Source organism: Phocoena phocoena, chromosome 13 (assembly GCF_963924675.1).
Source record: "Phocoena phocoena chromosome 13, mPhoPho1.1, whole genome shotgun sequence".
NCBI lineage: Eukaryota > Metazoa > Chordata > Mammalia > Artiodactyla > Phocoenidae > Phocoena > Phocoena phocoena.
The window spans coordinates 7719715-7732582 of record NC_089231.1 but is presented as its reverse complement, the minus strand read 5'-3'; the positions used below and the strand labels follow the sequence as shown (position 1 = coordinate 7732582).

Here is a 12868-nt window from a genome sequence, read left to right as displayed (position 1 = left end):
GAAAAAGAAAAATTATAAGCTAAATCTTAAAACTTAAGGAAGAACTAAATTTTTATAAAATTTATAACTTTAATAAATTAAATATTCCTTTCAAACCCCCCCAAAATGTTTTAAGTGACTTATGCCTTACCTTGTTCCAGAAAAGATTTAAGCCCTATTACAAGGAAAGGTAAATTATAACATGAAAAGTACACCAGAAATGAAAGAAAAACAAAAGGTATGTAAACAGTGGAACCAGCTAAAAAGTATCTACCACATTTGATAAGAGAGCACTAAACTTAACAACAAAAGGAAACCCGGCCAGTTATATAACTCATAATTTATTTATGCAAATGATTCCCACTCAGAAGTACAATTTCAATACTAACATGAAATAGAGATCTAGACCTGCTGTGTGGGGAAAGAATTGGGACAGAGGTAATAATCTTAAAGCAAACACTGCAGAACACCCAGTGGAACAAGAGTGTAAAGGGCATCAACTCAGACTTCAGGCACCAAGACAAAGTGCAAAGCAGTAAAAGCAGTTCTCTTTGTAAAGTATTATTAATCAAACATCTACCTCAACCAAAATAAAATATTTACAAAGCTTCTATATACTAGTGCTACTTCCTGCTCTATCCTCCCAAACACTGCAAAACGTACACCAAGGCAAGTAAATGAAACATCTTATTGAATAAGATTATTACTCATCGTTCTACCAAAGACAGTTTTAATTTTAAATTACTGAAAAAGTAGCACCTTCTTTCTGGCTGTAGTAAACTGGCAAAGGTCACAACTTCTTGGAGATCATAAAATTCCATTATCTAGGCTTCCCTGGTGGCGCAGTGGTTGAGAGTCCGCCTGCCGATGCAGGGGACATGGGTTCGTGCCCCGGTCCGGGAAGATCCCACATGCCGCGGAGCGGCTGGGCCCGTGAGCCATGGCCGCTGAGCCTGCACGTCCGGAGCCTGTGCTCCGCAACGGGACAGCCCACAACAGTGAGAGGCCCGCGTACCGCAAAAAAAAAAAAAAAAAAAAAAAAATTCCATTATCTATATTTGAAGAATATCTTCCTCCCTTACTAGAGCAGCTGTTTCCACTTTGGGATTTAAAGTACCACTAAACGTTTTAAAAAGTGGGGGACATATACTAGATTACCAACTATTTTATACTACCAAGTAAGGTCACTTAAAAAATAATAAGCAAAAACAAATTTAAAAAAGAGAGGAGGAAAATGTGAGTTTATTAAAAATACACAAAAAAATAGACTGACTTCCCTAATTTTGCTTAAGACTAGTAGAAGTTTCATCATCAAGTACTATTTTGGATTAGAGCAGCTCTCAAATATTTTTGATCATGGCCAACATAGGTGAAGCAAAAGACTCTAAAAGCGTACTTAAACCACTGTTTTCAACTTTTTTAGTAGAAAATTAATTATGTGATGAAGAACTGGAAAATAACAAAATCAAAAAGCTGCACTAAGCATGTCACCAGTAGCAAAAAGGAGCTGTATACTATTTAACTTACTAGAAAAAAATGTGAACTTCTACACATGGTTTTATATTATAATGTCCCAAGAGCTTTATAGAACCCAGAAAACTTATCACTCTTGCCTTTATATTTATTTCAATAATTTAAAAAAAACTCACTGGCAGTACATCACAAAGGTTATAGTATACAAATGTCACTACTTCAACAATGGGAGTAGAGATCATTTGCATTTGAGCCAAAAATAACATTTTTAAATGCAGTTATTGGATAACAGGCATCAAAACCACTACACTGTTAATATAAATATTAATCCTGTGTAGACTTTTCTAATTTGTCTCCTATGGTTTTATTACAACACAGACTGTGAATAACAACCATCATCAGAAGGCACGTTAAACAAATTAAAGGAGCCAGTGGACAAGCAGCCTGGGATTTTCAATAACTGGCAGCATTAAACTGGGTTTGCAAAGTTTGGAAAAGTGAAGCTTCCAAGAGATAAATGAGATCCAGGCCTTAACGACCACCAGGATTCAGGCTCTAGGTGAATGCCCCAAAAGCTGCCCTCACTACAGCTCAACTAGATTCAGTAACTCCTCCAAATATATTCTAACGAAAACTTAAAAAGAAACCTTAGATCTTATCTAAGATCCTGGGGGATGAGATGCAACAGTGTGATAAATATGCACGTACAGGATGAGGACATATGGATAAAGACATGGGTAGAAAAAAAGCATGTCTCATTTGCCCCACTTTTCTATCCTCCAAATCACCTAAAAAGCAGTAGGCTATAAAAAAAGGTTAGGTAAAACTATCTACTGACTTGTCGTTCAGAACATGATACAAAAAATTAATCTAATAGAAAGCAAAGAAAGATAAATTATGACTCAGTGTACTTACCCAGAAAAGAAAAAAAGAAGTTAACATCAATGCATATTTAACTACAAACAAATTTGTTTATTATTATTAAATTAGAGAGACAATAAGGTGAGTGCGAAAGAGAAACTGCCTGGACTGAAAGCAAAAGGGTGTGATTTAGGGCCAACTACTTAAACCTGCTGTGCTAAATTTTCTTAATCTAAAAAATGAGGATAATAATGGTTCATAACTCAAACCATTACACAAGCTGATATTTGTTATGTTTCTAGACGAGTGCCTAGTACATAGTGAACATGTCAGTGATTATTATTTCTGTTTAAAATTATTTTTAACACCACAGAGAAGAATTTGTAAATCTGATCAAGCATAAAAAAAAGTCTACATTCTCTTTCAAGAGGTCCTGTTGGCTTGTATAAAGTTTCATCAGTAAGGAAATATATACATATATAAAATACATATATATATATATATATATATATATATGCTGAAACTTTATCATCACTTAATCTCAAATATCTACTAGGTTGATAATTGTTTAAAGTCACCTACCTGCCAAGTATAACCCTTTATGATTTCTGAAGGCATTGGAATTACAAGGAGATTTTGAAAAATAAATGCAGCCTGAAATTAAAGGAAAAAAATGTCAATACTGCCATCTTGTTGTCATGTCTGAAATAACCAATATAGCGTTATTTAATAACAAAAAAGCATATCCCTGGTCAGCTGCACAAGGGAGAGGTCATTATGAGAACTCCCCACTGCCCTTCCTGTTAGGTGATGACATAGTAGTGGGGGAAACTACTTCACCAGGAAAGATACTTTTTCCTATTTCAGAATTTTGCCTTTCCAAAAATGATCTGTAAACCATAAACTGTTCTGGTAGTATTTAAGAAATCTACTTCATGTTTCTATTATCCCCCTACAGATCATATACACACACCTTTCTCCCCATCTCTTTCTTCCTCTCTCATACAAGCTCCTCCCAATAAAAAACTGCTAACTAGAAATACAAACCACCAATGTCCAACTTAACCTCCTAGGTCCTGAAGATGGTCAAATTAAAAAATCATACTAATTATGAACACTGATTATCTATTTAGTGAAAGATTATAACGGGAGAATAACCAGAGTAACAGAGGGGATCCAAAGGGAGTGAAATTTCCAACCACCTTAACTGGAAGCCAGTAGACAGTCTTTAAAGTTGGTAAATCAAGAGGAAGCTACAAGTTTAAGCATTATTATTAAAAACAAACAAACAAATAATAAGAAAACTACAGCCTTTGGATTTTGAAACTGGAAACTGGCTAATGGTGGGCCCAGGAGCTGCTGTTTTCTTTACAAGCCTCTAAGCATTATTTGATTACTGTTCTTAAAATGGTCTGCATCAATCATCACTTTGATAAAAGCAGCAGTAAAGAAAATAACAAACTATTTAGAAAGAATTAAAATAGCATTTACTTTTCCTCTTACATGTTATATAATAAGTACTACAGAGTATTTTGACAGCCCCTTATCTTAAGTAAAGCTTTATAAACTTAAATACTGAGATCATATAAAAGTAATTTCTTTTCCCGTGAACTACTTTTCAATGTGTAATAAAATAGAAGAGTCCATTTAAAATGCACTGAATTCTGCTTTGATCTTTCAGAGTAAAGGACTCCTGTTCTGACTGTGAATCAATACCATTTTGTTCTCTATAACCATTTCATTTCAGTTGTTCACAGGTCAAAGAGACAACAGTCAGTGGTGAGCCCACGGTGTTGAACAGGGAGTATGGTTCCTAAGAACTACCACAACAGGTCTCTGAGGGAAAACGGGTGGGGCTAAACAGACAGGCCTACCTCCCGGCGTACCATGCTACACTCCGACTGGTCCAGAAGAATGTTCACCACGGTTCCCCAGAGCCCACCAGAAATGTTTTGACAACTGTTTGCTAAGGCCACACAGCCAGTTTCAAGGGTAGTCAGTGCCGATCCTAATCCCAGTGAAGTGAACCTCACCTGTTCAAATTAGAGAAAACGTTGTGAAACCAAAGAACCCGATTTCACAACATGAATTCTCAATTTTTCTGGTACATAAAATATCACATTTTTATGACACTGTCTTGACGATCCTGAATTATAAGATACTTAAAGAATACTGTCCTATAAGTTTATGAGCGAATAAAACTCCTATTCCATGATTTAAGAAAAGTAATAATATAGGTTATAAAAGCTAAATAAAAGCAAATGTCACAAAAAGTCAAAACCAGCTATAAGACTAAAAATTATAGTTCGAAAGTCTTTTTCTAGGGAAAGCATAGGGTGCTTACGTATCTTTCGTGAACATGATTCTTGTTTCTCATTTTTAAGAGGATACTATTATTTTGTTCCACCTTCCTTAACTTTTCAGTGTTTCTTTCAAACAAATGGTTTTAAATTCTTTGAAACTTCTTTTCAAACAGAAGTAATTGAATTATCTTTTTATAAGGTACTTAGTATTTTCCCCAAAATTCTTTTAAAAGAAAAATGTTTCAAAAGAGATTGACATGGTGTAATGTTTGCCATAGTACCCCCACTGCTCAAGCTACATATCGGGTGAACTTGTGAATTTTGATTTCAGAACAGAGTTTCACCCTGTTACCACAGGGTAACAAACAGCAATGCAGTCATAAGGCAGTCAAGCACCAAGTCCAAGTCCAATGTGGCTCGAGAATGTATTTCTAGCTGTTAACAGCACTATATTATATACACAAAAATTTGCTAAGAGGGTAGATTTTATGGTAAGTGTTCTAATCACAAAAACAAGCAGTAAGAGGACAGAAGAAGCTTCTGTAGGTGAAGGATATGTTTATGGCATTCAATCTGGTGATGTATATTTCAGGGCTGTATACTTATCTCCAAATTCATGAAGTTGTACACATTAAATAGGTACAGCTTTTTGTATGTCAATCATATCTCAATAAAGTGGTTTAAAAAAATCAAATCAGTAGACAAACGGCTAAAAGTGGAAAATTCATTAATATAAAACGCTGCACTGAAATGATACTATTCTATTACGTGACACTCAAAAGTCACTCGGCCACTATCCTTCTAAACTGTTTAAAAATGGCTGGACTTCTCCAGTAATATTTTGCTGTTCTTTATAAAACGGATAGATTCTATAATAGTTCCTTTCTTACTATTTTTAATCTGTACTCTGAATCTGACTGAATAGGGGGTGCCATGAACTGAATTATGTACCCCCAAAATTCATATGTTGAAGCCCTAACTCCTAATGTATTTGAGGAGAGAGCTTTTAGAAGATAATTAAGGTTAAATGAGACCATGAGGATTGGGTCCTAATCTGATAGGATTGGTGGCCTTATAAGAAGAGGAGGAGAGAAAAGGTCATATGAGCATGCAATGAAAAGGGAAACATCTGAAAGCCAGAAAGAGTCCTCACCAAACTTGACCACGTGGGTGGGCACTCTGATCTTCACGTCCAGCCTCCAGACGTGTGAGAAAATAAATTTCTTTGTTCAAGCTGCCTAGTCTATGGTGATTTATTATGTAGCCCAAACTGACCAAGACAGGGGGTAAATATAGCTTAAGGTATAGCACTAAAATAACCTCATTTTGGAAAATATGAACAAGTATATGCATACATGTTTTGTTTCATTTGTTCTTTAATCTACACATAATGGACTCGATTTTCCTTCACACTGACCTCTGGGTCTCGGTCAACCCACAACGGAATCAACCAAGCCAACCCCTGTTGAGTGGTAGCATGTTCTTCACTGTGACTACCCAAAGGCAAGAACCAAAGTGACATCCATTCCTAGAATGAAAAAAAGGGAACAGAAACACATCAGGTACATTTCTAAGGATAAAACAGAGTTCAAAATAACTGAATTTTTAAAAATCAAAACAAAGTAAAAATATGCTTAAGACTTGGTTTTAATTCATGCCAACACAAGGCAAACAACAATCTCAGCTCCTCCTTAAAAAGTTATACATAACAATTTTTCTTCAGAACAGCTACTTTCCCCATGATTTAGATAAAGCATAGTTCTCTAGTGCATGCAGATTTCAATCAAAATAAATTTAAAATAAAATTCAGATTTGTGTAATATACAGCTTCTAAGAAACATCTTTGACAAAAATCATTTTTGTCTCCTAAAAAGACAAGTCAAAAGACATTTTCCTAGAGTAAACATATAGGCTTGAAACGTGTTAGACACAGCACATTCCGTTTCTAGCAACTGTGGGAAGACAGACAGCTTTGAAAGCTCTCACCGAGCTCTGGGCCTGGGCCATCATCTCATGGGATAAGTGAAGCAAGCAGAGAACCGTGCTCTTTGTGACACCTTTTCCCATGAAGGACATAGCATTTCCTCCACGCTCCACATAAAAAGAAGTAATGACCTGAAAAACAAATGCAAACAATTTTGTGGCAGCTTTACTCTTAGTGGCTAAATATATACCTTTCTACTGACTTGTCTGAATTGAAACCTAACCACATAAAGTATATTATAATATTCTTAGTTTATACATTTAAAAGTGGTTAAGAAGGTAAATTTTATGTTATGTGTATTTCACCACAATTAAAACAAACATTCTTAGTTTAAATTGTTTTCCTTTGGAATTTGTACAAAGAATGTGTAGTATCCTCCTAGAAGATTTTGTGATTTAAAATATGCTCGTAACATTCTTCAAATGTTATAGTATCCTTTAAGTAAAAGAGTTTATTTTATAAATACCTTGTTGAAAAGTATACTTAGAAATTGCTAGCTATATAAAACTCTTAATAACTACCAGATTTAGGCTAAGTTTTCTGGAAGTATGGTTTGAATGTAAATGGACATTTACATTTCTAAGCGATCTTAGATTTCTACTCCATATTTAAGCATATATTTATTACTTAAATCATTGCCTGTCAACTTTTTCTCTCCCACATACCTGAGAGCTTTAACACATTTCCATCAGTAACAACAAAAGAACTGTCTCTTATCTGAAGCTATTATGCCCTTATCTGAGAAGCTGAAACAGAATGAACATGGGGAGTTAGGACACAGCAGTTTGAGAAAAAGTCCTTTCACCTGATTTAGAAAATCCTTTAAAATATGTGACAAACTCTTCTGGAAAATTTCTGTGTAGATCACATATTGTCCCCCATATAGGGGTTCAATAAATATTTGTTGACACTGAATAACAAGCATCATTACAGCTTTCAACTCAAAATAAAAAATTTAAAGTGACAAAAGATCACTTTATAATTCACAAAGTTTTAATAAAAAAAAAGAATGCTAACTATATTTAGGTGCCAATACATTATGAAGGAAAAACTTGTGAATCAAAGCGATCAAAACCACATGTTATCTAATACAGCAGAAAGTATTTCAATTCATCCACCCAAGGACTCAATGCTTTTATTCAGCACAGTAAGCCATTTTGTCTTATAACAGAGACTACTTTTTAGTTTGGATTCTTTTTAGCTCATGCAGCAAAGAAGATTAGTTTAAAAAAAATGGCATAATATAAATCACATTAGGCACATCTTATTTAACAAAAGCAATTTATTTGTAAGATAACTTGGGGATTTTGACTTAAATTAGAATTTTCATAAACCAAATAACTGTATAGTATGTCTGAAAATGAAACAGTTTGGCCAGGGGTTAACAACTACAGGTGACTGCTACAGGAGCCCTGCTCTACTATTCTTTCTGCCTATGTATATGTTTAAGGTTTTTATAATTAAAAGTTTAAAACTTTAAGGGACTATTTTAGAAGAGATCCAAATGATCAAGTCTTTATTATCTTCCTATATGTCACTGGAGAGAGCTATATTGTCATGGTTTAGGTTCTAGCTTAAAAGGGATAAGTCAAGAACGTTGATATTATCTCCTTTCAACTTACCGTCAGATCCCTGGAATTATACTTCATATATAAATTTTAAGGCTTTATTTATCATAGTTTATTCACCTATCATAATGAATCATGCTTAGTCTAAAAGTCTCATTTCCCAACCACAAAAGGCAAATACTGCATTCAAATTTCACTGTGCAGAAACAAAATATCTAATAATGAATTACAACTCCCATCTGAAAAGGAATCAGCTTTAATTACTGAGAAACTATGAAGCAAATCATTTGGACCAACAATGGCTTGTTTCAATGTCCAGTTACATGAGCATTACTTTATTCTCTAAAAGGTCAATTTAGCCAGTAGTAAAATAAAGAAACCTGTTTAGCTAGCTAAGTAAGCAGAAGGACCCAAGTAAGATTTAATAGGACTCCAACACAATTTCTAACAAAAGTGACAGATTTTTTTATATTATTTTCCTGTCATTTAATATAAAGACATAAAGATTTTCTTCCCAAGATGTTATATGAAGCATAATATGTACTCCTCTGTTTATACCAAATAAAGATGTTATCAGGTTTTCATAACAGTGAAACATTATAAAACAAGCATCACACTTTATATCTATTCCTTAGCTAATAAACTGTATTGATTTTTATTACCTCAAAGACAACTGAGCTTAAAATGACAGTATTGTCTTTTTTCCCCCCGACTTCTTACTGAGAACTAAGCCTTTTTGTTCTCCAATAACATAGAAAGCTCATTTTAATTTCAGGTATTTGAAACACAGGTGTGATCTGAAGTCTCTCCTGTTACACAATTTTACAAACAAAATGAGGGTTTCTAAATATAAACAATGTAACACTTTTTCAATTACTGCTGTAGTAGGTCCTCACATATCCCTGATCTGAAACAGATAAAAATCACTTAATAGAGGAGATGTGTTCCAAAAGGTTTATAAATGGAGTATTTATAAATCACATTACAAATAATGCTATAAATTAGGTACTTGTAGACTGAATTATATTAAATGCATTGGAGGAGCTTATTTCTTAAAAAACATTATGGTAAGTTTTTAGCTAATACATCTATTCTAAAAAATTCATATTATTTCTGATCATGGACACCTTGAAGCATGAGATAATTAATTTACTGACAGTTTGCTCTTTTTCAGTATTTACAAGTATTCAAGATAAAAAAAATATTTCATTAAAGTGACTACACTAAAATTCATATTAAATTTTATAGTACAGCTGAGAGTATTTAGAATTTTTAAATATTTTTTAAAAAACAAGATGTACTTTTGGAAACAAATCCTAGGTAATATCATCTGAAGCATGATTTACAGCTGAATATATAAACATCACCTAAAGTATGATTTAATAATGAAAATACAAAAATTAAACACACATCATTCACTTACATCACATTTCCAGTTATTCAAACTTTATTCTAATTTAAAAATCATAGATAAGATACAACTAAATTATTCACTATCTGTCCACTATGTACAAATCACTGTCCTAGGCCAGTGGGGAGCTGGGGGTAGTGGAAATGGTTGGTCCACAGATGATTCTCACAAGCTCACAGTCTAACAGATCAAAGCATAAAGCAAAATAAAAAAACAATGTATTAAGTGCCATAATAGTGGCATATATAAACTGCTTGAGGTACATAACCTGTAGAAGAGATCAGTCAGTCAAGTAATACTTACTGGGTGACTATGTGTGAAAGAATAAAAAAAGGCTTACTAAAGGAAGGCAAATGAACAAGTGAGATCTTCAACTTTGTGTAGAGAGTGCCACCCAAAGAGAAAAGAAGCTATATAAAAGAAAGACAATTTTTTTTTTTTTTTTTGCGGTACGCGGGCCTCTCACTGTTGTGGCCTTTCCCGTTGCGGAGCACAAGCTCTGGACGCGCAGGCTCAGCGGCCATGGCTCACGGGCCCAGCCGCTCCGCAGCACGTGGGATCTTCCCGGACTGGGGCACGAACCCGTGTCCCCTGCATCGACAGGTGGACTCTCAACCACTGTGCCACCAGGGAAGCCCAAGAAACAGACTTTTTAAGCATGCTTTTTTATATAATGAGAAGAGCCACATATAACTGAAACTTCAAGAGATGTGGGGAAAATTTTAAACAGAGATAAGACTCGAAATGCTAGATTATAATGAGCCTTATGCACTTGAAAAAGGAGGCTGGGAGTGAAAGGTTTCTGTTTTGAAGAATGATCTGGTGGTGGGTAGAGACCAGTGGCAAGTAGAAACATGCAGCACAAAAAGGAATAGGAAGTTACGGACACGATTTGCTCAAAACATTCCATGTCTAGAAAGCCCATCACTTCTGATCAGTTTATTCATCTTCCAAACCTCTCTCTACACTGCTTCCTACAGGAGCCTTGCCTGAATTCCTAACAGTTAAAGATGCCAACCTCTATAACTGAACCTTTCAAGGCAAGCAATGCTGGCAGACTTGGTCACTAAGCAAACAGTGATCCATTTATAGATCTAGACAGTTTATTACTTACATAAAAAGCATAAGCAAGAGTAGGCAAAGGTGCCAGCTCTCAGTGTCCCTTTTACAGGGTGACACTGAAACAAAGGGGCCAGATGACAGCAGTGCAATGACAGCGCACTCTTGCTGAGGAGCTCAGGCCAAGCTGCAGCTGAGCCATCTACAGCCTGCTGCCGTACCCCAAGGGAGCGAGGCAGAAAGCCCGCGAGTGCATCAGAACCCAGGAGGTGATAAAAACAGGCCCGTGACACACTTCCTAAGAGAAAGTGAAGTGAATGAGCAACGGCCTTGTAGCAGTTCCTTACAGGCTTCTCACGTTCCAAAAGGATCACAGGAAGTTCTGCCAGAGCTTAGATCAGCCGCACCTAAGCCCTGCCTACGTGGCCCATGTGCAAACACACAAAGCTGCCAGGGTACCGTGGCAAAGCTGTTCTCGTACAGAAACCTATCGCTGCTCTATTCACTGCAACATTCTTAAAATATACTGGACTAAATGATGATGAAAACAAGGCATAAAGTTAAGGCCATGATTGGAAGGTGATTAGAGCTAAAAATATATTTTTGAGAAAATAAAAAAAAATCAGTGAAATACGGCTCTACCTTAAAAAGGTAGGAAAAAGCCATAAATTAAACCAAAATAAGAAGGATATAAATACAGGCAGAAATTAATAAAAGAGGGAAAAAAACATTAAAGGGGGATAAACAAAGCCAAAGATTCATTCTTTGAAAAGACTAATAAAACATACAAACCACTAGTAAGGCCAATCAACAAAACTGGAGAGAAGGAAAAATCAACGTCTGGAATGAAATGGGACCTCACTACAGATCTGACAGATATTTTAAAAACAAGATGATGTGATGAACAATTTTAGGGCAATGAATTTGAAAATTCAGATAAAATTCAGTAAAACATAGCTTACTAAGATTGACACACAAAAAATACGAAATCTGAGCAATTCTAGATCTACTTTAAAAATTTACTTCATCTATAATCTTCCCAAAAAGAAAACTCCAGTCCCAGATTGCTATACTGTCAACTTAACATTTAAGGAAGAAATAACACCAATTCAAGCCAACTATTCCAAAGAAGAAAAAAGAGGAAGTTACATAAAGGAAAAGAGAAAATTATATAAGGATGGACTTATTTTGATATTAAAAAACTGACAAAAGTTTTATGAGAAAGAAGATAGATATAGTAATTCTAGAAACTTTTTTTGCCAATGAAAATAGGTAGAATAAATCTAAAACATTAACAAACTCAATCTGTTTATATATAAAAAGAATAATACATCACAAACTAGTTGAAATATTTCCAGAAATGTAAGGTTGTTTACCATTTTTAAATCAACCAATGTAATCCATCATCTTATGGAATACAAAAAAAAAACATATGATTATCTTAAAAGATACAGAAAAAGCAATACACACTTATGATTAAAAAAATTGTTAGCAAAGTAAGACTAAAAGAAAATGTCCTTAATCTGGCTTTTCTTTAAGTAATTGAAAAAAGACTACCACAAATAGCTTACTAAAAGATAAAACATTAAAGGCCTTTCCTTTGAGTTTGGAAACAAGGACTGCTGGGTACACAAGTAACATATAAAAACTGAATATATTTCCATACATCAGCAATAGTTAGAAAATAAAATTTCACAGAAGATATAATATACTCATTTTCAACACACGTGTACAGTGGCAGTATCTAAAATTGCCCTAAACAGGAAGAAAAAGACAAGCCAAATTGTCCTTCAGCATTGTAGTAGAGAGAATACTACACAAAAATGAAATTAAACTCCACCTACAGGAAGCAAAATGAGTTAACTCTCATAAGCATAATGTTAAAAAGAAATACAATTCCATTTAACAAAATCAAGAGAATGAGAAATTATTGTATATATGGACACATAATTAAGTGGTAAAACCATCAAGAAATGCAAAGAAGTTATTACCATAAAAATCAAAATAACAACTACCTTCAGAGGAGGAGTAGAGACTGGAAGTGGTTATGGTGAAAGCTTCTAGGGTGGTGGCTACTCTCTATTTTAGGATCAGGGTGGTGACATGTGTGTTCATTATGTGATAATCAATGAACTATGTATTTACATTTTGTGTATTTTCTGTATGTGTTGTATTTTACAACAAAAGGGTTAATAAATGCAAAATAAGTTACCCAAATAAAGGGGCTTAA

General features: G+C 34.5%; 1 protein-coding gene across 1 annotated transcript in view; it reads right to left on the bottom strand.

Annotated features, from left to right (window-relative positions):
* Nucleotides 1-12868, bottom strand: part of RTTN (rotatin) — a 138450-nt gene that overhangs the window by 59901 nt on the left and 65681 nt on the right. Inside the window, exons 29-32 of the mRNA XM_065889552.1 lie at nt 6603-6731; nt 6034-6144; nt 4188-4346; nt 2896-2967 (exon numbers count right to left, since the gene is read on the bottom strand). Coding sequence (XP_065745624.1) covers nt 2896-2967; nt 4188-4346; nt 6034-6144; nt 6603-6731 — 471 coding nt within the window. The remainder of the gene's footprint in view (nt 1-2895; nt 2968-4187; nt 4347-6033; nt 6145-6602; nt 6732-12868) is intronic.